Below are 26,711 nucleotides of genomic sequence, written 5' to 3'. Positions count from 1 at the left end.
CATATGGCTATTTTTTGTTCCCCCCACACAGACCTTGTGTAGCCAAGGCTGACCTCAAACTCATTACATATATGAAGATGACCTTGAACCCCAATACTTCTGACTCTTACTTCCAAGTACTTAAGATTACAGGTGTGTGCCACCATACCCAGTTCCTCTGACTCTAAAAAGTAATTTATAAGTATTATAAAACCAAAATAAGTGACCCTGTCAAGTTCTTTGAAAATATTGTCAATGAACCCAATCTCTCCTTCTTCCCTCCTTTCCCCCCTCTCCTCTCTCTCTCCCTCCCTCCCTCCCTCCCTCCCTCCCTCCCTCTCTCTCTCTCTCTCTCTCTCACACACACACACACACACACACACACACACACACACGTACATGTACATTTACAAAAAGGAGAAAGCATTTTCATCACCACATATATACACCAATATAAAACATCATGAAACACAAAGAGTTGTCCCCAGTATTTACAAACCTATGGTGGAAGCTGGAACAACAATCAAATGAGGCCCTTTATTACCCTCCTGAAAGAGGTATGCCAGGAATGCAATGGCTTGAATGGTTTTTCCTAGGCCCTAAAATGAAGAGTTTAAAAGACAATATATGAAAATTTAAAGTGAATGAAAATAAATAAATAATTGAAAGAACAAAAGCAAAAGTAGCATTTCTGGGCAGGATTAATTTTTCCATTTCCCATAATCCACATCTGAGAATTTCTACAAAGTTCTTAGCCCTCAAATGTGTTGAGTAGAACCTACAAGTGATTCTATAATTTATTTTAATGAGCAGCATGGATGATGGATCTTAACAGTTGGTTTATACATGACACACATTTAATAGGAAAGAATTTTGCGTTGTATTAGAAGGAGATTAATTTCTGGTTATTATGGGCCCAGGACTGTGGCCTAGATAGACTGAGCTATATTTCATAAATAGAACAAAACATATACTTAACTCTGTTGCTCTGCAACTGCACATTTTTAAACAAAAAAAAAGATTTATTTATTTATTATGTATAGTGTTCTGTCTACACATATCCCTGCACACCAGAAGAGGGCACCAGATCTCATTACAGATGGTTGTGAACCACCATGTGGGTGCTGGGAATTGAACTCAGGACCTCTGGAAGAGCTAACAGTGCTCTTAACCTCTGAGCTATTTCTCCAGCCACTGCAACTGCACTCTTAAGGACAGATAAGAAGACCATGTTACATGGCAGTTAAAAAGAAAACAAACTCTGGTACAATGGTAGCAGATGAACCCCAGTAGCATCATGTTATACTGAATGAGCCAGACAGAATGACTGTACAGTGTAGCCTGAGGTCAGCCTCTAGTGACAGGTTTCAGAACTGAGGTATAGAGCTGGGTTTGGTGGATCACATCTGTAATCCCAGCCAACTTGGAGGCTGAGGCAAGATGATCTATGCCACTTTAAGAACAAACAGCTTCGGCTATAACACAGAAAGTTCCAGGCTGGCTTGGGAAATAGTGTGAAACCCTACTTCAAAACAAAGATAAGGCACAACATAAAAGGTCACTGAACTAGCACTTCAAGAGAGCTAAGTAGGGGGCTGGAGAGATGGCTCAGAGGTTAAGAGCACTGACCTCTCTTCCAGAGGTCCTGAGTTCAATTCCCAGCAACTACGTGGTGGCTCACAACCATCTATAATGAGATCTGGTGCCTCTTCTGGCCTGCAGTCATACATGCTGTATACATAATAAATAAATAAATCTTTAAAAAAGGAGAGAGAGCAAGCGCTAGCTAGCTAAGTAGTACCAATCAATTGTTATAAACTGAACGCATTCTTCCCTCAAAATGCATATACTGGAGTCCTAACACTCAAGGATACAATATTCAGAGGACTTGCCATAAGGAAGAGGTTTAAGGTAAATGCAGTCTTGAAGGTGGTGTCCTAATCCACTCAAACTGATATTCTTTTAAGAAGAAAAGACCAAGGATTGGCACAAAGAGGCAATGACATTTGAGGACACAGAAACAATGTCACTGCTTGCAAGATAAGAAGAGAGGCCTTAAAAGAAGCCAAGCCTGCTAGCACATTCATCTTAGTCTTCTAGTCTCCAGAGCTGTGGGAAACAAACTTGTATGGGATGATCATGGTATTTTTGTTTTGGCAAACTTAAATATAAGACAACTTACAAATTTGTGCTTTACAGATAAAACTTCACATCATATATTCTTTTTGATACCAAATATAATCTGAATATAGAAATAAAATATTTTATTAATATCAGTTCTAAAAGATTATATCATCTGGTAAGAACTTGATAGCCCATGGAAGGCAAGGCTGACATCCAATGCCCAGGTCTGATTCCGAAGTTCATTTATACAACTGTCAGGCTCTTTACAAGTGATGTTTATAAGCATTTTGAAATGCCTCAGACATTACTTACTTTTATACTGAATAAATAGCATCTCTAGTTAAGTATAAAGTGACAGTGTGAGGCTGGGCAGTGGTGGCGCATGCCTTTAATCCCAGCATTCCAGAGGTAAAGGCAGGTGAATGTGAGTTCAAGGCCAGCCTGGCCTACAGAGTTCCAGGACAGGCTCCAAAGCTACACAGAGAAACCTTGCCTCATGCCACCGCCCCCACCTCCCCAAAAGTAACAATGAGAATATACATTACTACATTCATTCATTTTTGAGACTCCAATGCATAACATGATTTAATGTACTCAGTGTTTTCACTGGACACAACATTTTTTTTGTTGTTTTGCCTTTTTGTGGTAGGGTTCGTATGTAGCCCAGGCTGGCCTCAAACTTGAAGTCCTCCAGCCTTTGTCTCCCAAGTGCTGCAGGCAACATAGCCAGAATATAACTCATGTACAATAAATACTTTTTACAAGTACAGCTGAAGGAGGTGGAGGTCATATCAGACTAACAGTTAAGGTCATATATGACAATAACTGAACTAGTGGTTGTAACAACTTTCATGAGTTTAGCTCAAAGCAATTGTAATTTGGGGGAAAATAACTTGGAAAGACATTTAATAAAATTACAAGGACATTGAAATGATTTTGCTGATATTGTCACGTAATGTTTACTTTGATATATAATCATAACCTGAAAGACAAGGCTCTCTCAACTGTGGAAGAGTGAGGCTAAAACTAAAGCAATATAAACAAAGAAAGGTAAGAAAGTATAGGATCCTGAAATGAGAGCAGTTAAAACTGTAATGCCCAATGGAGGGCTAGGATGGGGCTCAGTGGTAGGATGCTTGCCTAACATGCCCTGGGTTTCATAGCGCCACAAAAACAACCGCGCAACCAAGGAACAATAAAAACCTTCAGAAAGCAAAACAACAGCAAGAGAAGATGCCATGTTTTAAATGCCAACATACATTTAATGACATGTTGAATCACAAATTCTAATAATGGTATATACTTACCATTTCATCTGCCAAAATGCCATTGAGTCCTTGTTTATGAACCAGTGCCAGCCAATTCAAACCAACCTTCTGATAGGGCTTCAGGGACAAACTGATAAGAAACAAATATTACAGATTTATACTTTTATTAATTTTCTACACTAATATAGAAATTTTCTATACTATAAAATTTTTTGACATTTGGGTTATAATGAATATACACACAAAAAATACCCAGAACTATCTAAATGAGCCTTACCTTTTAGCCTGATTCTTACAAGCTATATACATTTTAAGAAAGTAAATCTAAAACATAATCTGTAATAATTTTAAAATCTCATAAAAATGTACTAAAGTCTGACATTTATTTCTTTTGGCAGTACAAATTACATAAAACATTTTTATATTTGGTCAAATCATACTACTACCAAGTTACTGAATTCCATAAATGATCAGAATATTAACTATAATAATATATTATTAAATTCATATCTGTTCTAGAAAAATAGATTGGATTATAATGACTGGACTTTTAGAACACTAAAGAACTTAAAAGTTTAGAACTAAAGGCACAAACAAAATTTGTTCTTTTGCCAGGTTGCTTAATAATGGCTTTCTGTAATTCCAAAGTAACATATATGCACATATACATATATTTACATAGATAAATTAGTTAAGCAGCAATGAATACCGAAGTAATATGCAAGTGTTTTTAACTTGGAAATGCATCAACAAATTTATCCCTAAGAATAATTTTGTTTACATTAGAGAATAATAATGGATGAAAACAACACTTTCCTAAACGTTTAAATGCTAAAATTATTAATAGTAATTTTACTGAAAATCTACTATGTAATGAACACGTCATTTTTCAGATGTCATTTTATTAGCTTTTTAAGAATGCTATTAAGTAGCTATTGTCATGGTTTTCCAGATGGGAAAAAAGTGAGACTCAGGAATTTGGGGCTGGACAACAACAAACGTAAAGTCTCAGATTTTAATTTGGGAAGTCACACTTCATCCAAAGCCTACTCTCATAAATAGGAGGACAGCACTCACCACGCATAAGTGTGAAAGCCTGTAACATTCCCCAGCTTTTACTCTGGCTCCTTAGTTTCTCCTACATACATTCAGTCTACATACAGAAAAGAGGTCTAGACATAAAGTGTCGCATGTAAGTGGTTATGGGATTAAAGTCTGAAATTAAACATCTTTATTCCAGTGAAGTGGGGTTCAAAGTCCTCCACCTTAAACATGAATCTGTGTTTCAGCCTTGGGAGTTGCAATACATAAAAACATCATCAGCATTTCTAAAGCCATCATAGTTATTTGCCCTCCTTATTAAAAAAAAAAAAAAAAACAAAAAAAAAACATACCAATTCCTACAGAGGCAGTGAGCCTACCCATGCAGCACCATTGCCTTGAAAAGTGTGAAAAGACTTTCCCGAGGCCCCAGGATTCATTCAATCAGATCTATTCTAAAGCCCACCTTTTTAAATAACTTTTTTTTTTTAATGTGTCCAAGTGTTTGTGAATGTCTTTGCACCACACGCACTCCTGGTATCTGGAGACCAGAACTCAAGTTGTATGTGCTTTGTGAGTTGTTCAATGTGCTGGAAACTGAACACAGGTCTTCTGCAAAAGCAGCATGTGCTCTTAAGTGCTGAGGCACTTCTCTAGCCCCAAAGCCCACCCCTTTATCTATAAAATAACAAAACCCAAAAGCTTTTGCTGACCTATCCTATAGTCAAGTCAACACCTAATTCTCTATTATGTTTGAGTCCTTACCAATGCTTTCTTTAGTCATCATATACACATAAAGTTGACATTTCATGAAAAAAAAATTTTGGTAAGGGATGACAATTATAACATTTATAAATATATCTGAGGGCTACCATAAACCCTCCAATACACAACCTATTAAAAAACAAGGAATAGTCTTCAACCAAAATTACAAAAGTTTTAATCACTAATAAAGGTTTAAAAGGTCTGTCAAAACAAATTTTCAAATGTGGTTAAGTGAAAAGCATCAACTACAAAGAAATGCCCATTCAAGGAATACTGACTTACTGACAATCACAAGGAAGCCTAGCTAAGGTACCTGAATTAGCTATTTGACTATTAAATTGGAGTATTTGTTCCAAAAATACATACTCATACATAGGGTTGTGTGTGTGTGTGTGTGTGTGTGTGTGTGTGTGTGTGTGTATTCATGCATATGCTCTTTGGCTACTTTTGTCTAAATCACATGACTGTGTTGCTTAGTATGACATAATTGCTGCCTGAAATTTGTGTTCTCCAGAACACAAATGGACCAACATGAAAGGATCAATAAAACATAGGTAGGTTTAAAAAAGAAAATTTAAACTATATTTATTGGATGGAGATATGGCTCAGTTGTTAATGAGTGCTTACCTAGCATGGATGAGGTCCTGGGCCAGATTCCCAGTACCACTTTTTTTTTTTTTTAAAGGGGTGGGGGAGCCCACTATAATTAATATGGCAAATTATTGAAATAGGTAGGCTATATATTCTTTCTCCAGCAGGTCCTATTATATAGATGCTATGTAATCAAACCTCCCTCTCATTTATTTTGACAGGTTCCTAAGAACTGAATGGCTGCATGTGGACACCAACCACTCATTTACTGGTAAGAATGTAGGAAGTATTCAAAACTCTAAATGTATAATCTGACAAACATCTCTAGGCTGGAAGTTCTCTTGCCTGCCATGGAGGGAAACGCTACTACTTTAAGGTCTCCTGTGATTACAAAAGAAAATGAAGAAATTGATTATTTGGAAGTGGCTTTTCTGCTATAGGGAAAAAAGACTCCTCCCGATCATTCTGACTTCTTCGGTGTGAAATGAAGTAAGGTCTACATCTGCTGTGAGAAAAGCTAGTTTCAACATGACTTTCAAAGGAGTGAAAGGACAGAGCAGAGATGCCAGGACTGCATATAATTAGTGTGACATTCAAAACTATGGAGCTGGAGAAGCTTGTCTGAACAATGCTCCACACAAAGTTGAGATCTGCCATCCAACCAAAGCTCAGGTCTTCTAAACATGTCAGGGCTCCTAAAAACATTACTATATTAGTTATTTTAATAGAACCATTCAAGTTAAACTATTTGCAGACACCATATCATGGCTTTTTTTTTTTTTTTTTTTTAAATATTATTGTCAAAGGTTCCCCCCTCCTGTTTAAAAACAGGACAGAAAGCCTATCCTTTCAAACAAGATAAGGACTTTTACAGATTTAGCTTGTAAAAGACAGGCAAATACTATATGCTGAACAAGTTAGAAATCTTTTTGTAGTGGGCAGCCATCCCAGCATTGGCCTGGAAGTTCCAACCCCCACTGAGGCTTCGGTAATGATCGCGCCCACAAGGCGGGGCGGAGGAGGGAACGGAAGACAGAGGAAGAGGAGGTCGCTCTCTTGGTTCCAGGACCCTGGACGCTGGAGGTAGACCGAGCAGAGTTCTCCAGAGAACACTGCCGGACTGGGCTATACCTTTGCCAGACCCTGCAACCTACCCCTTCATTTGTAAGATAGCCCACAAAATAAACCTCCCTTTTAACTACGTGGAGTGGCCTAAATAATTTCACCAGTATCTTTTCAGTGAGAATTTAAAACTGATCAATTCTGTATCAACTACTGACGCTTTAGTAAAAGACCATCAAACAATATCCAACATGTTTATTCTAAACATGTGAACTAATTAAGCTGAAATTTGATGCCAACATTCCTTACGTCATTACCTTTTAATTTTAAACAAATTCAACATTGTGAAATAATGAGTATGAGTAATAGTTTTAAAGTACACATGACAAATTTTATTTTTCTCGACAAAGATTTTATTTTTTTAATGATTTGTTTTTATTATTATGTGTTTGGAAGGAGAGGCGTATGTGAGTGCCCAGAGAGGCCAGAAGAAGGCATCAAACCTCTGGAGTGAGCTGCTGATGTGGGTGCTGAGAACTGCACTCCATCCGCAGAAGGAGCAGCAAGCGCTCTTAACAGCTGAGCCATCTCTACAGCCCTGATACCATTTATAACACAAATTCTGAAATTCCTGGACCTCCACAGCGAATTTTCTCCTCCTACAATTCACACCAATTTCCAATGGAAAACTAAATACTTAGCACTAGCATTGCTTCCATGTATACTTCTCCACAAAGGTTCTGCTCTGTTAAGAGAAAGATCCTAGGGCTGGGGATGTAATGCAGCACTGTAAAAAATGAGGGAACGCCTGGGTTCTATCTCTAGCACCATCAAAGCTAAATAAAGATGCAGGTGTGGTAGTCAGTGACTGGACACTGTTTACCCTTGTAAGGCAAGGAGCAACTGCAAATGCTTCTCCATTGCAGCTGCAAAAGGCTGGCCAGTCCCAGTAAAAACTAGGGGTACAACTCAGACTTTGATCCAAAGAGAACCTAAAAATTAATTTCTCATCTATCAAGCATTTCATTAAAAACAAAAATGTCATAAAGAAACCCATCACTATTTATAGTTAAACTATGGCTTAAAAACCTTAGTCTAAGGGCAAGGAGATATTACCTGACCACACTATTTAGAAGAGGAATTGGTGAATGTGGGTTGAGAGTTTTTACGTGATGCAGTAAAGTACTCAATGTTCAAATCCAAGTTATGACAAAGTGGACTCAACTGGGAAAGTCTGGCAGAGTGAAGAACTCCCCACGTCCACGATGAAGAACAAGCAGTAGCAGCAGCTCCAACTACACTTAGGAGATGACTTTGCTGACATAGTTCTGTCTACGAAACACACAAAGGGCTTCTTTTGTGGGAGCTGCATCACGTTTCCCTACACCACCACATAGCACCCTAGAAGGGCACAGAAAAGATTCGAGCTTACTATTAAAGGCCAATAACCACATCTCTTTCTGTTTGCTTCGTACTATGATTTTGAACTATTAGCCAATGATCATCAGCACACATGCTTTGGTCACTGAATTAGAAAAATACAGGTGTAACTAAAAGCAACTAAGGTTATCATTTTGCCAAAACCCTAGAGCTAAAAACAAAAACAAAACAAATATAAGAAACATTTTCCACAACCATAAAACTACAAGTATCGTAAACAATCTCTCTCTCTCTCTCTCTCTCTCTCTCTCTCTCTCTCTCTCTCTCTCTCTCTCGTTGTTTCCCCTCATGGCCCAAGCTGGCCTAGAACTTACAATGTAGGTGACCCTGTCCTCAAACTAATGATGATCCTCTTATCTCAGCCTCCTTGCTGGGATTCTAGGGATGAGGCACTGGCTCTAATTTGCTTTTAAAGCTGTGCAACACTGCATAGTGTAGATCTACCATAATCTATTTTAACTATTCCCTGGTTTTAGGAACTTGGGCTATTTTCATAGTTTTGCCACCACAAAAAGTGTAACAAGCCAAGTACAGTGGTGAGGATGGAGTATAACTATAAACTCAGCACTGAGTAGGCGAGTGAGGAGGATTGCCATGAATGTGAGACCAGACTAGACTTCAAAGCGAGCACTAAGCCAGCTAAGGCTACGTATAGTAAGTCTGTCTCAAAAACAAAAAGAACAAAAACAAAATTAAAAAACAAGAAAACATCAAAATAAGCAACTGCAGATATTTCCTAAAAGGAAGTATTCTGAACAGCTCTACATTTCTAAACTACTTAAAATAAGCAAATTATTAGAAGAAATAAAAAATTTATTTTTTCCTACCACAATCCTCCAATACCACCACATAAGCAGTTCACAATGACAAAATGCCACTTGAGTATTTAATGATGGTTGAATGGTTCTGCAGGTTTTGCCAGGGTATTATAATTTTATTGAGTAGCATCCAGAAGACAGTTACTATGTGCCATGTCCTCTCTAAGGTGTTTTTATCCCCAAGGAAACTGAAAAATCTGAGCTTTTCAAATTAGCTAAGAAACACAAAGAGAATCTGGGCGGTGGTAGTACATGCTTTTAATTCCAACACTTGGGAGGCAGAGGTAGGTGGATCTCTGTTAGTTTGAGGCCAGCCTGGTCTACAGAGCTAGTTCCAGGACAGTTAGGGCTATTACACAGAAAATCCCTATCTCGAAAAACCAAAAAAAAAGGGAAAAGAAACATAAAAGGAAAACAAGTTTACAGAAGCATGGTTAAAATCATTCGTATAGCTTTTGTGAATACACATAAAACCATCTGTTAGCAGATAAGGAAGACAAAGGTTACATAAGACTATATTATGATATAACAATAAAATAACCCTGCTGGGGAGGGGACAACCAATGAAAATACACTTGTATACCCCTATATGTCACTGAGAAAACTTAGGGAGTTTTCTTCTAACCTTAGTTGCTGAATCACACTTAATCCCTAGCCACAAGGCAAATACATGTTCAGATACTTTATACACGATCAAAATAACTGTGTTCAATTAATGATACCTTTGGTTTAGAATGGAGGGCTGCTCTATGTTCCATCCGCCTCCATTTCCAGTGAGCATGGTAACTTGTTTGGTCAATTTATTTGAGATGTCTTCACATTTGTTCATAAGTCTTATAACTACATCCCTTTCTTGAATTAGCGTTTTACAATTCCATATCAAATCTTCAGATAGGCCATTGATTTTGGACATCTTTGTAAACTATGACATAAAAAGAAAAGGAGTTTAACAGTTCAAATCTAATAGCAGAATTCCATCTCTTTTCTACTTACCTAATTAATTTATTGAAAGTTCCATGCCATGACTCAGACTAGCCTCAAGACTGTAACCTTCTCACTCTGCCTCCCAAACACTGGGTGGCAGGAGTGCACACTCACACTGGGCAGCCAAGCTCTTTCTCTGAGGGGAGAAAAGCTTGTAAAGCCTTATTCCTGAAGTGCTGAGTGAACTGGCTTTTCATATCCACATTGCAATTCTATGTGCTTCACTCTGATATACTGCCACTTCTAACACAGTGGGTCTCTTTCCACACAAAATACAGTCTCCAATTTATCACTCTGATACTGACAGCAACAGTTTCCTTATATTAGAAATATGAAATTTTCATATTTCCTATCAGCTAATTTTTTCCTCCAAAGCACAGCTTCATCCCTACGGGTAAACATAACAGCAAAATGTACTATGGGTCTAAACTCACTTCCATTTCGTCACTTTCTGTGACGGTTGAATATTAAGATTAGCCTTAAGACATTTCTATCAAAGCACAACGCTACAAGTTTCAAAACCAGTTATTTATCATTCAGCATATTAAACTATTAATTTGTTTTATCTATCTATCTATCTATCTATCTATCTATCTATTTTTGAGGCAGGCTCTCATATTGCCTTGGCTTGGAACTCAGAGATCTGCCTGCCTCTGCCTCCTTAGCGAATATAGCATTAAAGGCATGCATCATGACACAGGCTATTATCTACCATTTAAATTGAGATTATTAATTAGAAAAGTATCACAAAGCAAAAGATAATTTTAGGATCTAAGTGTATGCCTCAGTGGTAGAGCATTTGCCAACATGTGAAAGACCCTGTGCTTGATCACAAGCAGCACATACACAAGTAATTATGACCAATTTAGTAATTACATGAAACTCTTTAAAACCAATTATAATGTAGCACCTGTGTAAATGATTTTGTGTGGAAATTTTTTTTTTGGGGGGGGGTGTTGGTTTTTTTTCTCAAGACAGGGTTTCTCTGTGTAGCTTTACGCCTTTCCTGGAACTCACTTGGTAGCCCAGGCTGGCCTCGAACTCACAGAGATCCGCCTGGCTCAGTCTCCCGAGTGCTGGGATTAAAGGCACGCACCACCACCGCCCGGCTTTTGTGTGGAATTTTAAAGAATGTCTTCACAAGGAAACCCTGAGTCAAATTTTTCATACAGATGGCTAAAAACCCTACACCCAGAAGAACAAAGCTGAATTATCTTGTGAAAGGATGAAAAAGCTCAGAAGCCAATTGACAGCCTAAAGCTCACACACACCATCTGCTAGATTAAAAACAGATCATTTTGATTCCTATCTCCATATAATATTTACCATATACTTCCAAGTTACAATAAGTCATCCTTGTGGTTAGTGTTTATAAACGTAATGAGAAACCCACACAACAGATATTCAACTGTTCTGAAATATACTACTATTTTTGTAAAAAAAAAAAAAAAAAAAAATGCAATTTGTAACAAAATACATTTTTCACATCTATATTAGAGTAAGTTGGTAGGAGACAAATTCTCTAATCTATTCTACAGGATTTTTGTTGTTAAGACAAGTCTCACAATGTACAGCTGGCTGGCCTAGAACTCACTATATAGACCTTGTGACCTTTAACAAAGATCAGTCTACCTCTGGCTCCCCATGTGCCACATAACCAGTATGTCCTTTATTTTTCAAAATATGTTCTTTTATGTGTATGAGTATTTGGCCTTCATGTATGTGTCGTGCATGTGTACAGTGCCCACAGAGAGCACAAGATGGTGTCATATAACTTGGGACTGGAGTTACAGACAGTTAAGCTTTCATATGAATGCTGGGAATCAAAATGGATCTTGAAGAGCAGTGAGTGTTCTTAATCATTGAGATGTCTCTCCAGTGCCCCAAATACTGATGTTTGTATATCACATTTCTACAGGGACAATATTCACAACCTAGTACTAGGTGACCCCTTGGTTCATTCAGTAGGAAATTATCCATAATCAGTAGGGGAAGAGATTCTATAGGAATTCATTAAAATATGAAATTTTAAATTGGATAAAAAGTTATAGAGAAATAAATTACTGGGACTGATCTAAGCTCTCTGCATATATGTGACAGTTGTGTGGCTTGGTCTTCTTGTGGGACTCCTAACAGTGGGAGCAGGGGCTGTATCTGACTCTTTTGCTGGCTTTTGGGACCTTACTCCTCATACTGGGTTGCCTTGCCCAGCCTTAATACAAGGGAGGTGCCTTGTCTTCCAGCAACTTGACACGCCATGTTTAGTTGATATCCATGGGGGCCTGGCCTTTCTGAAGAGAAAGGAGAAGGAGTGGATGGTGAGGGAGGTGGAGAGGAAGACCGGGAGGGCCGGAGGCGGGGAAACTGCAGTCAATCATTAAAAAATCATTAAAAACAGAGGGAAGGGGGGGGGGGGTCCTGTGGTTGGTGTGTAAAATGAGTAAAAAAAAAAAAAAAATAGCAAAAATCCTCATGTCTACATGCAGTTTGTTTGTTTTAAGTTTGCTTATGAGAGAAAACCTCCAAAACTAACTAGAAATCAAGGAGGAACATGGACTGTGTGCAAAAAATAGGAGGTGCATTTTATTCAACAACTCATTAAATCCAACAATTCTGATGCATAAAATTTATAATGTCATAAAGCTGCATAAAAATCCAAACTCTATGCTTTTTTTCAACATAAACAAATCTTCCTTCAAATAACTCTAAGACCTGATGCCAAGAGCTGGAGAGACAGCTCAGAGTGCTTGTTACTTTGTAGAGGACCCCAGTTAAGTTCTCAGCACCCAGATCAGGTTAGAACTCTAGCTCCCAAGTATCCAACACCCTCTTCTGACCTCTGCAGACACCCATACACATGCACATACAAACATAGACATAAATGCATGCACAGAGAGAAAAGGTGATATAAGTAATATTCTTTTAAGTGATATCACTTCTATAAATTGATATTCTTTTCTGTAGCCAACTACTATTTATTATATAAGTATCATGGAGATTTGTTTGTTTTGCTCTTTAGTGACTATGACTGACTGTTAAGAGTATCTGCTATACAGAAACAGTTCCTCCCTCGTATGGTTTCCTGTTATTAGGAAAGACAATCTAAATGTAACAAGAAAAGGATGAGTTTTACAGGTCGGTTTCACAAGCGGACTACTAAAATCTAGAAAGTCCTTTCAGTACAGTAAGCCCACATGTAATAAAGAACTGTTTTAACCACAAGATCAACATGTCAGAGCCTAGAAGAGCACAAGATTACTTTCAACAAGCAAGTGGGAAAGAACAGAAGGACCGCTCTGATGAACACTGTAAAGCAACTGAAATTTTTGAAGTCAAAAGGTAAAGATTTCTTATTTTAAAAGAGCACTGTGAAAGCTTGACCACAGGAAGCATTAAGCCTGGTAAGTTTCTTAGTTTTATCAAGTTACTTAATTCAAAGTCTTGTGGCACATGCTTGTAAATCCAGCACTTGGGAGATAGAGACAGAAAGATCAAGAGTGTAAGGCCAGTTTCAACTATACATTGAACTGAAGTCAGCATGGGCTACACGAGATCCTATATATACTTTCAATCCAGCAGTCAGAAGGCCAAAGCAAAAGGATCAAGAATTTGATGTCAAGCTAGGCCACATAGCTTTGTCTAAAAAAAATAAAAAATTAAAATAAAAGGGACTCATGAGATGGCTCACCAGTTACAAGCACTCCCTGGCTATTCTTCCTAAGGACCTAGGTTTAATTCCCAGCACCCGCAGGACAGAGTTGGCAGGTCACAACTGGAACTCTGCCTCCAGGGAATCCAATACCCTCTCTTCTGGTCTCCATGGGCACCAGGCACACATATAGTGCACAAACATACATGCAGGCAAAACACCCATACACATTAAAAAAAAAAAAAGTTTAGTTCAAATAAATGTTATTTTTTTAAAAAAAGGAATATTACTATGTTATTACAAATGCTATGTACTAGAAAGGTGATTGTAATTCTTGGTGTAAAAGTGTTTAACTCTAGTCCTGAGTATAAAAAGTATCTTGGTGTAAAAGTGTTTAACTCTAGTCCTGAGTATAAAAAGTAAAAATAAAAAACATAGCAACATGGTATTTATAATGCAGAAAAGTTGAACAAAAGAGCAAAAGCCAACAGTTAAAACCACTATTGGAGATTTTAAATACAAACTTAAGCAGGGCAAAGTCACCCTATAAACAGAATTTTTAGTAAACCTAGGTCACAGATAAGCATAGAAAATAGAATCTTGTATACATGGCATGAAATATATCAATAAAAAGAGACACTGAAACTATTCTAAGTGGTGGGTCTCTTTGGTAGAATTTTTAATAAACTACATTTTTCATTCCTACAGTGTTATAACTTTACACAAATAAAATCATCTTCAAAAGCAGCATTCATTCAGGGAGAATAAAGAAAACAAACAATTCCTACTTACTGAATCGTTACATGCACAAAAGACTATCAGCATGACACTGATTAGCATCCCGTTAAAACCTCAAGGAGCATCCCAAGAACTTCTGTCTTTGAAAGGCAGAGTCTGGGGTGCAGACCTCTACCCTGAGTTTGAGGCCTAGGACTGAGAAGAGAAGGGAATGGTAGACTCTGGACCTGAAGTACCTCTCTCCTGCCACAGTGTGTCACTCTTGCAAAACAAATACTTTTGAATTTTTCTAAGAGGAGGAAAATTGTTTAAAGGCAAATTTCTAATGTTACTTAATTCCTACTTAAGAAGCAGCTTGAGCACAGTCTTACTCATTATTACATATATCTGGCAGCAGCCTACAAACTATTCAGAATGCATTTGTAATTTAAGTAGAAGTTTATCAAACTTGTACATATTAAAACAAAGCCCCAGGAGAGTAATCTTAGAATAATGAAGCCACTCTATCTCAAAGAAGAAATAACCATGTCAGGGCTTGAAGTGACATGCAGACAGGCATTTTATAGAGTCAAACCAGAGAAAGCCAGGCCCCGGGTCTGTGACTCACTAGGAGACAAAGCAGCACTGGCAGAACAAAGCATTGGCCAGGAGCTAAGCCTGCTCAGGCAATGTTCAATCACATCTACACTGAACACAGCACTCATAATGGAGATATGGATCTGAAGATGGTAGGTCAACATTCATGAAGCAAGCTATTCATAAATACACATGCATTTTGAACAAAGTATATTCATTTTGAGACAGGGTCTCCCAGATCCCAATATGGCCTAAAATTTGTTCCATGGCCAAGGAGAACCTTGAACTTCTGATTGTCCTGTTTCTAGATCCCAGGTGCTATGTTTATAGGTGTACAAAGCCATGTCTGACTTATTTGGTGCTGTGGCTCAAACCCTGGGCTTTATGTGTGCCGGGCAAGCCTATGACAATTGAGTTGTATCTCCAGTCCCCATAAATACATATTCTAATTTGCATATAATAGTACAAATAAAGGAGTGGTAGAGCCCTTGCCTGGCAAGCACAAGGCCCTGGGTTTAGTCCTCAGCTCCAGGGGGAAAAAAAAGAGAAAAAGGAGTGCAATTAAAAATATATTATGGACATAATAGTACCCTTAATCTATTTTATACTAGGCTAGAAAGACCAAAATTCAGCAAGTAATTGGCGAACTGATGACATCAAATGTGAACTTTGCCAATAAAAACTGCATTTTTATCACTTTAACAATACTGACTTTTAAACTAATGCCATTTTTGACTTGTTACATTTCAAAGGCTGCTAGGCTTAATGCTTTAGTTTCCTTATATGATCATATAAAGAGTTGCTATTCTAAAACAACAAGACTTTGAGTAAAAGAGGGAAACCATAAAGGAAATCTAACATTATTGAAATCACAATACAAGGAAAAAGAAAGGAATGAATAAAGCTACAAATATAAATACTCTCAATTCGCATCTTTTAAGTAACTTTTTTTTTCTCAAATAAAATGAAGGTGATTAGAAAAACCGAAAACATTTTAACTCAAGGAGAGAAGGAAAGGAGCAATACAGAAAACTACAGGACTTGGAATTATTCTGATATATTATTAAATGCTAGTATTAAGAAAATATAGTATGTATTATGTGAATCAGATTTACATTACATTAAATACATAAGGCTTTAAAGAAAACCCATGCTCCAGAACTTTTCAAAGTTTGGTTTAAAGTTTTCACATCAAGTTGCATTTGTGACAAGTTTGCATCATTGAAATACTTATTAATTTACAGTTAATCCAAACACTGTTAAACAGCCGTGTAATCTTTAAGACTAAACTTCAACAATTATTTTAGGGATTGAAGGGTTTATGACTATCCTAAATTTGTAATATCTTGTAAATTCAGTAAGTTTTGTGTAACACAATTAAAACTTCAACTGCCATAGTAATTTTTGAGTATAGCAGGTATCAAAATAAAAGGTTGAGGAATAAACATTTTTGCTATTGTTTAACACTGGATATATTAATCACATTATCACCAATAAAAAGGGATAGAGTAAATTATATTGCTTCTATAGAATGTGCATAATATTAACTTTTTCATTGATAATTTTATTAATATAATAAATTACTTTATAGTCACATTCAAAATGCTGGTCCTGGAAAGTAGAAGCTAAGGAAATTAAGAATTTAGGCTTAGACATTCACTTGTCTAATTACTAATTTGCAAAATCGTTATGTGTGTACTTTGTTCAGGATAACAAAACACTGTACTCAGTGAGCTGAAGTAAACTGTCTACTTTTCAGTTACTTTTTCACTGTTTCATAAAACGTTCAACAGTAAGATGGGTTGGCTAGGACAAACAATAGTCTTTATGTTCCATTTCTTGAAGGTAAAAGAAGTCAAGAGACTTAAGTAAGTAGTGCATAATCTCCAAATTCATGTCAAGACTGATATAAACTTTGCCAATTAATTAAGGAAATATGTCTTTTCCATGTTAAGTCGCTAATTTTTTTTAAAGCATCTGGCACATATACTTTGGTAAAACTGTATAATCTGCTTTTATTATAAGCTATCTGGGCAAGTAGTTACAGTGACTACACAAACTATTACAGATAACTGCATCCCTTATTAAATAAATTAGAATCCTAACAAGCCTGAGCAATCCAACCTCATAACACAGGAGACCATTAAAGATTAAAAGAAAAATAAAAAGGGAGAAAAGAACGAGAAAGCCCTTCAGCAAATACCTCAACAAATAATCACTCAGGCAAAGCCAAACAAGTTCTGAAAGGGATCTGCTTTGACAGATGTTCTCTGTAAAAGCATACGCTTGGGGCCAAACGAAAGGTTTTGTCTGGTTGTGTGTGTGTGTGTGTGTGTGTGTGTGTGTGTGTGTGTGTGTGTGTGTTTGAAATTGCACTGGACTAATATTTTTCTATATGCTGAAATACTTTAATTTAAAAAACAAAATGTTTTTTAAAACTGCTGTGCAGAAACCTCCCTGATCAGCATTTCGAGGCTGAGTCACTCATCATGCTCATTTAGATTTGTTACAGGTACACATTAGTCACAAACGCATGCATCTCCACTCCACAGCACAAGGACTATAACTCTGAAACCTCCACAAAGCAGCCTCATCTCTCACAGTCATAAACAACCGTCCATATTGCTTTGCTTGGAGGGCCTATACAAACTCACGAATAAAGCCCCACATTTTCATAAAAGTTGAAGTAAAATCTAAAACACAAAAGGGTATAGGAATAAGATTTGAGAACTGTTGAGATTCATAAAACTCAAAAAACAGGTATTTTAGATAAAACTCATTCACGGGAAGTCAAACACCACAAAATGATCATGCAAAGTGTACTCACCAGAACTCATGCCCCTCTTTCACCTACACTTCAATTCTATGCTTCCACAACTTTGCTATTTTTCCAATTAAAAATGCTGTAGCCTGTTATACTCCATCAAAAGGCCACGTTGTTCAACCAGAAGAAACAGGTTAGAAACTGAGCTGTCACATTTAGAGGAAAAAGAAAATAAACAACTGCTTCTCTGTGGGAAGCACAAAGCACTTAGGCCGGCATGTGGGCCATGGAACGCCTCTGGCCGCTGCTCTGCTCTTCAAGGGTTGTAGTCAAAGTCTGCCACATTCTTGCCTTCTGCATGGTTGGTGTCTCAGCAGTAACAGCTCAGAACTGGCTAGCAAACAACTCCTTCCTGAAAGTAAGCTCTAATTTCTTGTTCTGCAGTGAAATGAACCAAGTTTCTATGCAAAAGGATGAGTGACAGCATTCCCAGCCAATCAGCTTGGGTTTTTTCAGGAAAATCACCCCTTAATTCATTCAAAATTAGGTCATATGACACTATTTGAAATACTATTGGCTTACAATGAAAGTAATGTTTGACTCTCCACAGGATAAGGCCACCCATCTATGCTTCCCTGAGCTGAAGACAATCTGACTATAAACGGTACTGTAAAGTAAAACACACACACACACACACACACACACACACACACACACACACACACACACACACACACACACGCCTTACCAGAGCTTCCCAACTATTAAAGGGCCGGAGTTCTGTTATCCTCTGAGCCTTTTTCTGAGAACACTGGGGAATTAAAGTCAGTTCAGTAATTGAAGCATCTTGAAGGAAGTGGAGAATTTTGCCTTTGTAGCCATCCTCCATCACTTCTTCACCACTGCTGTAGTCCTCATCCAGTGAGCTCCCGACATCAGAACCTGAATCATACTCAGAATCTTCTGCCGCTTTCTTAGGATTAAATGCATTTTTCTTACGTTTCTTGTTAAAGCCATTTTGTGGTTTCATAGAAATTTTCTGTTTCATTTTTGTTTTAGCTGCGTTTTTAGAATAATTTTGATTCTTTGCAACTTCTTTTCCATTTGTAACCTCACTTTGTGAAGCAGACTGCATATCTGTGTACAAAACATAAAAGTTGTAACTAACTTAGAAATATATAAATAAAATATAAAACATAAGACTTCAAATAAGGTAAGAAGAGTGTGTAAACATTACATTTTCCTTGTGAACACTGAAGAATTCAACCACAACTTACTGTCAAATCTTGACATATATTGGAAGCAATATAAAACAGAATGTGGAGTTACCAATAAGCTAGAATGACTTATTTCACAAGTAGGTGATAACTCCCTTTTAAACACCAATCTGCTTTCTATCGAAGGTCCTAGGATATAGACAGCAGCTGCTGCATGTGCACAACTCCCCAAACAGCACCCAGGAGAGCAGGCCTCGCTGCACCCTGAGGGAAGCAGAACAGTGTCACTACGCCTACTAATTCACGTTTACCATCATTTAAGCATTATTTAAATATATTACTTCAAAGTGCCACAACTCCCGTATTTCCCTGAATTCTAAGCTTGGTGGTAATGAAAGTACAGTTTTTCTTACAATATTTTCATAAGAAGATAGGCACTAATGAATCTGTAAATGCATGCTGTTTGCCCTGGCCTTCTGTATCTGTGGGTTCTGAATTTATGGATCCAACAAGTCATATAAAAATACATTAGAAAAAAATTGGAACTACTTTGAACATGCGTTAATTTTTTCATCATTATTCTGTACATAAGAAAAAAATAAATTGCACAGCATTTATGTCATATCAGGTATTGTAAGTAATCTTAAGATGATTTGAAGCATATGAGAAAATGCATAGGTCAGATGCAAGTATCATGCCACTTCACAAAACAGAATTGAGTGTCTGAATGCCAGTTAATTTCTGGTATCAGTATAGGTCCTGAACAAACCCCACAGATAATAAGAGGTGGTTATGTATAATTTCTATCGTCTATGTATTCAAAGAGCTTCCAGAGTTTGTTATTATATATATGTCCATGCTTTTGCCCATGTAAAAACATTATTAAATGAATTAATTAAACAAAAATCAAGGTCCCTGTACTCAACTTTAGAAGCCATCTTTACAATTATGAAATGCTGAGTCGATTTGATTCTTGGGTAGAAACATCACTAAATATGTACAACCTAACTTTGTGTCACCACCTGTCTCCTCCACCACTTTCTGCAGTTCACAGCTCCATATGGATTAAGAGACTGTTCCTCCAGGGTGATAATACTCTTGAGTTCTTAAGGCCAGTGCTTTCCAAATTCATGCAAGTGCAGGCTAATATGTAATCAACTGCAAAATCCATCCTGACAGATGTCAAAATGTAAACAACTCAACACAACTTAAAGGCTGCCTTACGAATCAGGAAAGATTGCATAAGGAGTCATGTATTGCTTTGACTTTTATTACGGTGAACATCATTACTCCAGCATCACCTGCAAGTCAATAGCTGACAGGCTCTTCCACAGTAAGACACAGGGCTGAGAGAGGTATGCACACTGCCCATCATGATTACCTTGATCTTCTGCAAAGACTTTGAGAGACTCCAAGGCTTCTGTGTACATCCACTCATGTTCCTTGAGCACTTCTCTTAGTTCCTGAAATTAAGTTATTTATTTTTCTGTTAAAAATGTGAAATTAGCAATACAGAAAAATGTTTATGCTCTTTTAAAATGCAATCACTGAAAAAAATAAAGAATTCATATCACTATCACTATCTCTTTTTGTTTATTATTTTTAGACTTTTTGAGACCGGGCCTCACTATGTACTCCTGGCTGTCCTGGAACTCTCTATGTAGCCCAGGCTGGCCTTGAACTCACTGCCATCCACCATCAGCTTCTGCCTCCTGAGAGCTGGGATTGGAGAGGTGTGCGCCACCCTGCCCAGCACTGTCGTTGTTTTAGTACTACTCTATAAATTCTTCTGTCTAATTTCACTTTCAGAAACTCAGTCTTCAACAGGGATGGAAGTGTGATTTCTTTTCTAATTTCTAGCTCTCTTTCAAGTATTTTAAACACTAGAGAACCAAAATCCATTTAAGTAACTACAACAGGTATTTCATTCTACAGCTAGGCATTTATAAACTGCCAACTTCAACCTTTGTCTTTGCTAGGTTTTGTTGTTTCTTTGGGACAGGGATTATGTAGCCAGAAATGGCCTTGAACTCATGATCTTCCTGACTATTAGATTATAAATTATTTCACTACCACACTGGTAAAAAAAATATGTAATTCTTTTTTTTTTTTTTTTTTCTGTAAGACAGGATCTCATGTAGTCCATGCTGGCCTACAACTTGCTATGTAGTCAAAGATGTCCTTGAACTTCAGATCCTCCTACCCCACCTCCCTAGTGTTTGAATAACAAGCATGCATCAGTATACACAATATGTTTCTGAGGATGGAGCCTAGTATCTGTGTATATATGGCAAGTGTGTTCTAACATCTGTGTTATATCCCCAGCCAGAAAACACATGTAAAGAACAAGCGTAACAAGACTATATTCAGTTCACCAGAATTCAGACGCATTGCCTGAGAACAAAATGGAACTCATCCACAACACTATAAACATTTTCCAAATGTTAAATGAGTATGTGCTTCAATATGCAGTAATGAGATAGTGCAGAGGCCTCTTTAAAGCACTGGCATGTTTGACATGAGACATGAGTGACACTGAACATTTTCATATTAACTAGGGAGGAGAAGGACCTTTATGGAACATGGTACTGCAATTTAAAAATCTAATGAAAAAGTTCAAGAATGAGAACATCATGGGAACAGTTAGGACAGCCCTTTAAACTTGAGGATTCACAATTTTACTACAGGTATATTTATTATGATTTCATTTATAGTGTTGACACAACAGTTAGTAAACACAATAAATAATTAAGGTACTTAGCAGGTAGTTTAAAATATTTATATAATATTAATCAGAATTTACACATGGTTTAACTCAAACACTATTTTATAATACAAACATGTAGCACACATTCAATTTTTGAACACTTCTACCCTTCTTACCTGTTTATCAAAGTTTGGAAATTCCTTTTGCAATTTCAATACAATATTTTCCTGCTTTTCCCAGCTGCTGCTAGCTTCTGCAGACTCATTTGATTCTTCTCCCTATGGGGTAAGGGTGGGAAGGAAAACAGACAAGATCAAGTCTTCCCCACTCTCCTTTATCTGTATTGTCTAGCAGTTGAGATGCTACAGTTCTCTTCCAATAGTCAAAGAAAAAATAACAAATTGTGACTGCTACTCCCTGGCACAGAGGGACAAGATGACACTCTATAAAGACAGGTCTCAGTCAAGTCCAATGAAGGGACATAAAACCTAAGGGAACATTCATACCTTACCCGCACAAGGCCAGGTTGGGTCACCAACAATGTAAAAACAAACTGTAAGCAAACCAGCAATCAGAAGAATAAAAGTGCATGCATTTCATAACAAAGTGGTGCAGTGGGGCAGAATATAGTGAGCTTCACAGGCTACAAGACTCTACTCAGAAGCATCAGAAGAACAGGATTTTGAGCAGGGGAACAATAGTATTTGGAGGAAATATTCCAAAATCCTGAGAAATTAAACAGCTTCACTTAGCATTAGTGATCCCGAACATACTCATATTATCTGAGAAACAAAACAAAGTTGATGGAACATTAAAGAACTGAAACATTAGCTGGGCGGTAGTGGTGCATGCCTGTAATCTCAGCACTCGGGAAGCAGATAGATCTCTGTGAGTTGGAGGCCAGCCTGATCTATACAGAGCTAGTCGAGGACAGGCTCCAAAGAGAAACCCTGTCTCAAAAAACCAAAAAAAAAAAAAAAAAAAAAGAAATGAAAAAGAAACTGAAACATTGCATTCAGTGAAGACGCTCTAAGCACTTTAAAAATTACACATGAGACATAAACAACCAACAGACAAGGCAAAATAAGGTGTTTTCCACAACACATTCTGAAACCTTAGTCATCCCAGACAGTATGTGTTCATGTGGGTACAAGTGTGTGTAGGTGCAATGTTCCTGTGCATGTGGAGACCATGGGTTGACAACAGTGTTCTTAGGCACCCTATACCTTTTCTCACACAGGTACTCCCAGTGAACCTGGAACTCACCAATGGGCTTGACTGGCTGGACACGAAGCTCCAAAGATTAGCCCATTTCTGATCCCTGCTATTGGGCTTATACTGACACACCACTGCACACAGCTTTTAATGTGGCTGCTAAGGATCTAAAGTGGAGGTTCCATGATTTCAGGGTAAGCATTAGTGCTGTACCAACTTAGTCATTTTCTCAGACCCTCTTTGTTCATCTGCTTAAAAAGATTTGCATTGGATTAGGCACGGTGGCACAATGCCTTTAATCCTAGCACTTGGGAAGGAGAGACAGTCAGATCTGTGAGTTCAAGGCCAGGCTGGTCTATGGAGGGAGTTCCTGGACAGTCAGGGCTACATAGAGAAACCCTGTCTATGAAAACAAATAAATTGTACTACTTTTATTTATTTGTGTGTAGTGTGTCTGCTACATGTGTGTGATTGCCTGTGGAAGTCAGAAAAAGGTGGCAGATCCTTAGGAACTGGAATTAAAGGCAGTTGATAGCCACCCAACATGGGTGCTGGGAAACAAACAGGTTCTCTAAAAGATTACAGCAGTTTATAGCAGCATGTGCTATAAAACCACTGAACCACCTCTTGAGACAGGGTTTTGTGTAGCACAGGTTGGCCTTGGATTTGCTATACAGCCAGGATGATCTTAAACTCTTGATTATCCTGTCTCGACCTCCCAAATGATATGGGAATAGAGACTCTAGCTGCCATAGTTCTGTTTATTCCTGTTTTGTCTTAAAAATATTTCAAATGCCTATCCACGAAGAATAGAAAAGCAAACTATGGGGAGCGGGTGTGTGTGACACACCTATCAAATAGAAAACTTAACTCCAGCGCTAAGAAGGCTGAGAGGCAGAAGGATTACCATGAGTTCAAGGTGAGCCTAGACTGACTACAGTGTCTTCCAAGACATAAACAAACAAAACATATATGCTATAAAAGAAATACCCAGAATCTGTAAATCCAGAGGGGGAAAAGGCAGACTGATGATTGCCATAGACCAGGGAAATGAAGAAAACAAGGAGATCCTCCTTTTTGTGTGCAGCCTGCCATCATGGAATGATGAAACATTTGGAACTAGACAAGCATGATCAAAATGCCTACCACTGCCGGGCAGTGGTGGCCCATGCCTGTAATCCCAGCACTCGGGAGGCAGAGGCAGGTGGATCTCTGTGTGTTCGAGGCCAGCCTGGTCTACAGAGCTAGTCCAGGGCAGGCTCCAAAGCTACAGAGAAACCCTGTCTCAAAAAAACAAAACAAACAAACAAACAAAAAAAGCCCACCACTGAGAATGTCCTAAACTGCTCATGCTAAAATGGTAATTTTATGCTATGTCAATTTCTCTTCAATAAAATATGGAGCGGGGTGAATGCAAGCTTAACACATGCAAGGCTTTGACCATAACTCCAGGACCAAACAATAGCCATGAAAGCACCTTCAAACAGGTATCTGGAAAGCAGTTTTTAGAATGAATATATGATAGCACAAATGAAACACTCAGCATTCAGGGGCTGCTGTGCCTAACATTTTTTATTCCTTTAGGATCCCATTCTTCTCTTGGCTATAGTTAGTAGTCACTATTTGTTGAAAAGTACCAAGGGGTCAGTGGTTACACTGGTACACAGAAGCCGTACATGGAGTCTGAACCCAAATCTGTCTCAGTGGACCTAGAAGTTATGATTTAATCCTAGGGTTCCAGCACCAGAATACATAGCTAGAACACATACTTACCAATGGCAGAAATCATACATTAGGACGTGTAGACCAAAGTACAGACCAGTATGTAGGAAATACCAAATTAAAGTGCCAAGAATTGCCCTTCTCACTCAAACAATAATCACAATCACATTTCTGAGGGAACTGCAGAAAACAAAATGATCATCTCAGCCCAATGTAATACACTTCTTTGGCTCACCACAAAACTGGATGGGTTTTGGAGAATTTGTTCAGAGCAACATAAATAAATCAGATGATGATTTCAATTGCAGCTGCTATTCCAAATTTGAGGTTTTAACTGAAACTTATTTTACCCTCCCAGGTACTGGAATTATAGACACCTTCTATATACAGCACTTTGTTGTTAAAACTACACAGTGGTCACATACTTCATGACTTTCAGGACTTATATACGCTTCCTATTGCTGGTAAGTATGTGTTCAACTCATTAGCACTGGAGATCACTTCCTAAATATAACACCAATAGCACAGACACTGAGCACAAAAATTTATAAATGGGACCACTTGAAACTGAGAAGCTTCTGCAGGGCAAAAAACAAGGTCAATAAGACAAAAAGACAGCCTACAGAATGGGAAAAGATCTTCACCAACCCCACATCAGACAGAGGATTGATCTCCACAGTATATAAAGAACTCAAGAAACTAGATATCAAAATACCAAACAATCCAATTACAAAATGGGCTAAAGAGCTAAACAGAATTCATAAAACAAGAAACACAAATGGCTGAAAGACATTTAAAGAAATGCTCAACATCCCTAATCATCAGAGAAATGCAAATCAAAACGACTCTGAGATACCACCTTACACCTGTCAGAAGGGCTATGATCAAAAACACTAATGACAGTCAATGTTGGAGAGGATGCGGAGCAAAGGGAACACTACTCCACTGTTGGTGGGAATGCAAACTTCTACAATCACCTTGGAAGTCAGTATGGTGGTTTTTTAGAAAATTGGGGATGGAACTACCTCAAGACCCAGCCATACCACTCTTGGGCATATACACAAGGAATGCTCAATCATACCACAGGGACACATGCTCAACTATGTTCATAACAGCATTATTTGTAATAGCCAGAACCTGGAAACAACCTAGATGCCCATCAATTGAAGAATGGATTAAGAAAATGTGGTACATATGCACAATGGAGTACTACGCAGCAGAGAAAAACAATGACAGCATGAAATTCACAGGCAAATGGATGGAACTAGAAAAAAATCATCCTGAGTGACGTAACCCAAACCCAGAGGGACAAACATGGTATGTACTCGCTCATAAGTGGATTCTAGATACAAAGCAAAGAACAATCAGACTGCAACCCAGAGAACCATGGAGGCTATATATATAGCATGGGGGACCCTAGGATGACTGTGGCTTATAGTAAGTTTTGGTTTTACTCAATTACTGAGCAAGCCTCAATGAAACATTTCACTATTAAGATAAGAATAGCCGGGCGGTGGTAATCCCAGCACTCAGGAGGCAGAGGCAGGTGGATCTCTTTGAGTTCGAGGCCAGCCTGGTCTACAGAGCTAGTCCAGGACAGGCTCTAAAAGCTACAGAGAAACTCTGTCTCGAAAAACCAAAAAAAAAATAAATAAATAAAAAATAAGAATTTATGCTGTATCAAGCTGATAAGAGAAAAATAAATAAATTAGTTTAAAAAAAAAAGTATGTTCTAGCTATGTATTTTGGTGGTACCAGGGCTTGAACTCAGGGCCATGAGCAGGGTAGCAAACATTCTACAACTGAGCTATGGTCTCAGTTCCATTTATTATGCATTTATTTTTCTCTTGCAATGCCTTTTATTTTTAGATGGAGTCTCACACAGTCCAAGTTAGTATTGAACTCAATATGTAGCTGAGGATGACCTTGAACTTCTGTCATCCTGCCTCTACCTTCTGAGTACTGGAATTACAGGCCTAAGTCTCCACGCCTAGTTTTATGTAGTGGTGAGGATCAAGCTCAAGTGCTTCATGCTGGTAGGCCACTCTAAC

The 26,711-nt window shown here is 37.9% G+C and overlaps 1 protein-coding gene across 3 annotated transcripts in view; it reads right to left on the bottom strand.

Annotated features, from left to right (window-relative positions):
* Smarcad1 (SWI/SNF-related, matrix-associated actin-dependent regulator of chromatin, subfamily a, containing DEAD/H box 1) overlaps positions 1 to 26,711 on the bottom strand; it is an 80,207-nt gene that overhangs the window by 16,339 nt on the left and 37,157 nt on the right. For 2 of the 3 annotated variants that reach the window (XM_036181172.1, XM_036181171.1), the window contains exons 7-12: positions 21,900 to 22,001; positions 20,398 to 20,479; positions 18,548 to 18,936; positions 9,811 to 10,010; positions 3,411 to 3,501; positions 479 to 578 (exon numbers count right to left, since the gene is read on the bottom strand). In XM_036181172.1, the coding sequence (XP_036037065.1) occupies positions 479 to 578; positions 3,411 to 3,501; positions 9,811 to 10,010; positions 18,548 to 18,936; positions 20,398 to 20,479; positions 21,900 to 22,001 (964 nt within the window). Of the gene's footprint in view, positions 1 to 478; positions 579 to 3,410; positions 3,502 to 9,810; positions 10,011 to 17,862; positions 18,194 to 18,547; positions 18,937 to 20,397; positions 20,480 to 21,899; positions 22,002 to 26,711 lie in introns of those variants that run through there. The other variant, XM_036181173.1, reaches the window with a different exon arrangement.

Source organism: Onychomys torridus, chromosome 3 (assembly GCF_903995425.1).
Source record: "Onychomys torridus chromosome 3, mOncTor1.1, whole genome shotgun sequence".
NCBI classification, from domain to species: domain Eukaryota; kingdom Metazoa; phylum Chordata; class Mammalia; order Rodentia; family Cricetidae; genus Onychomys; species Onychomys torridus.
Note: the sequence above shows the minus strand (reverse complement) of the source record. Positions and strands in the feature narration are given on the sequence as shown.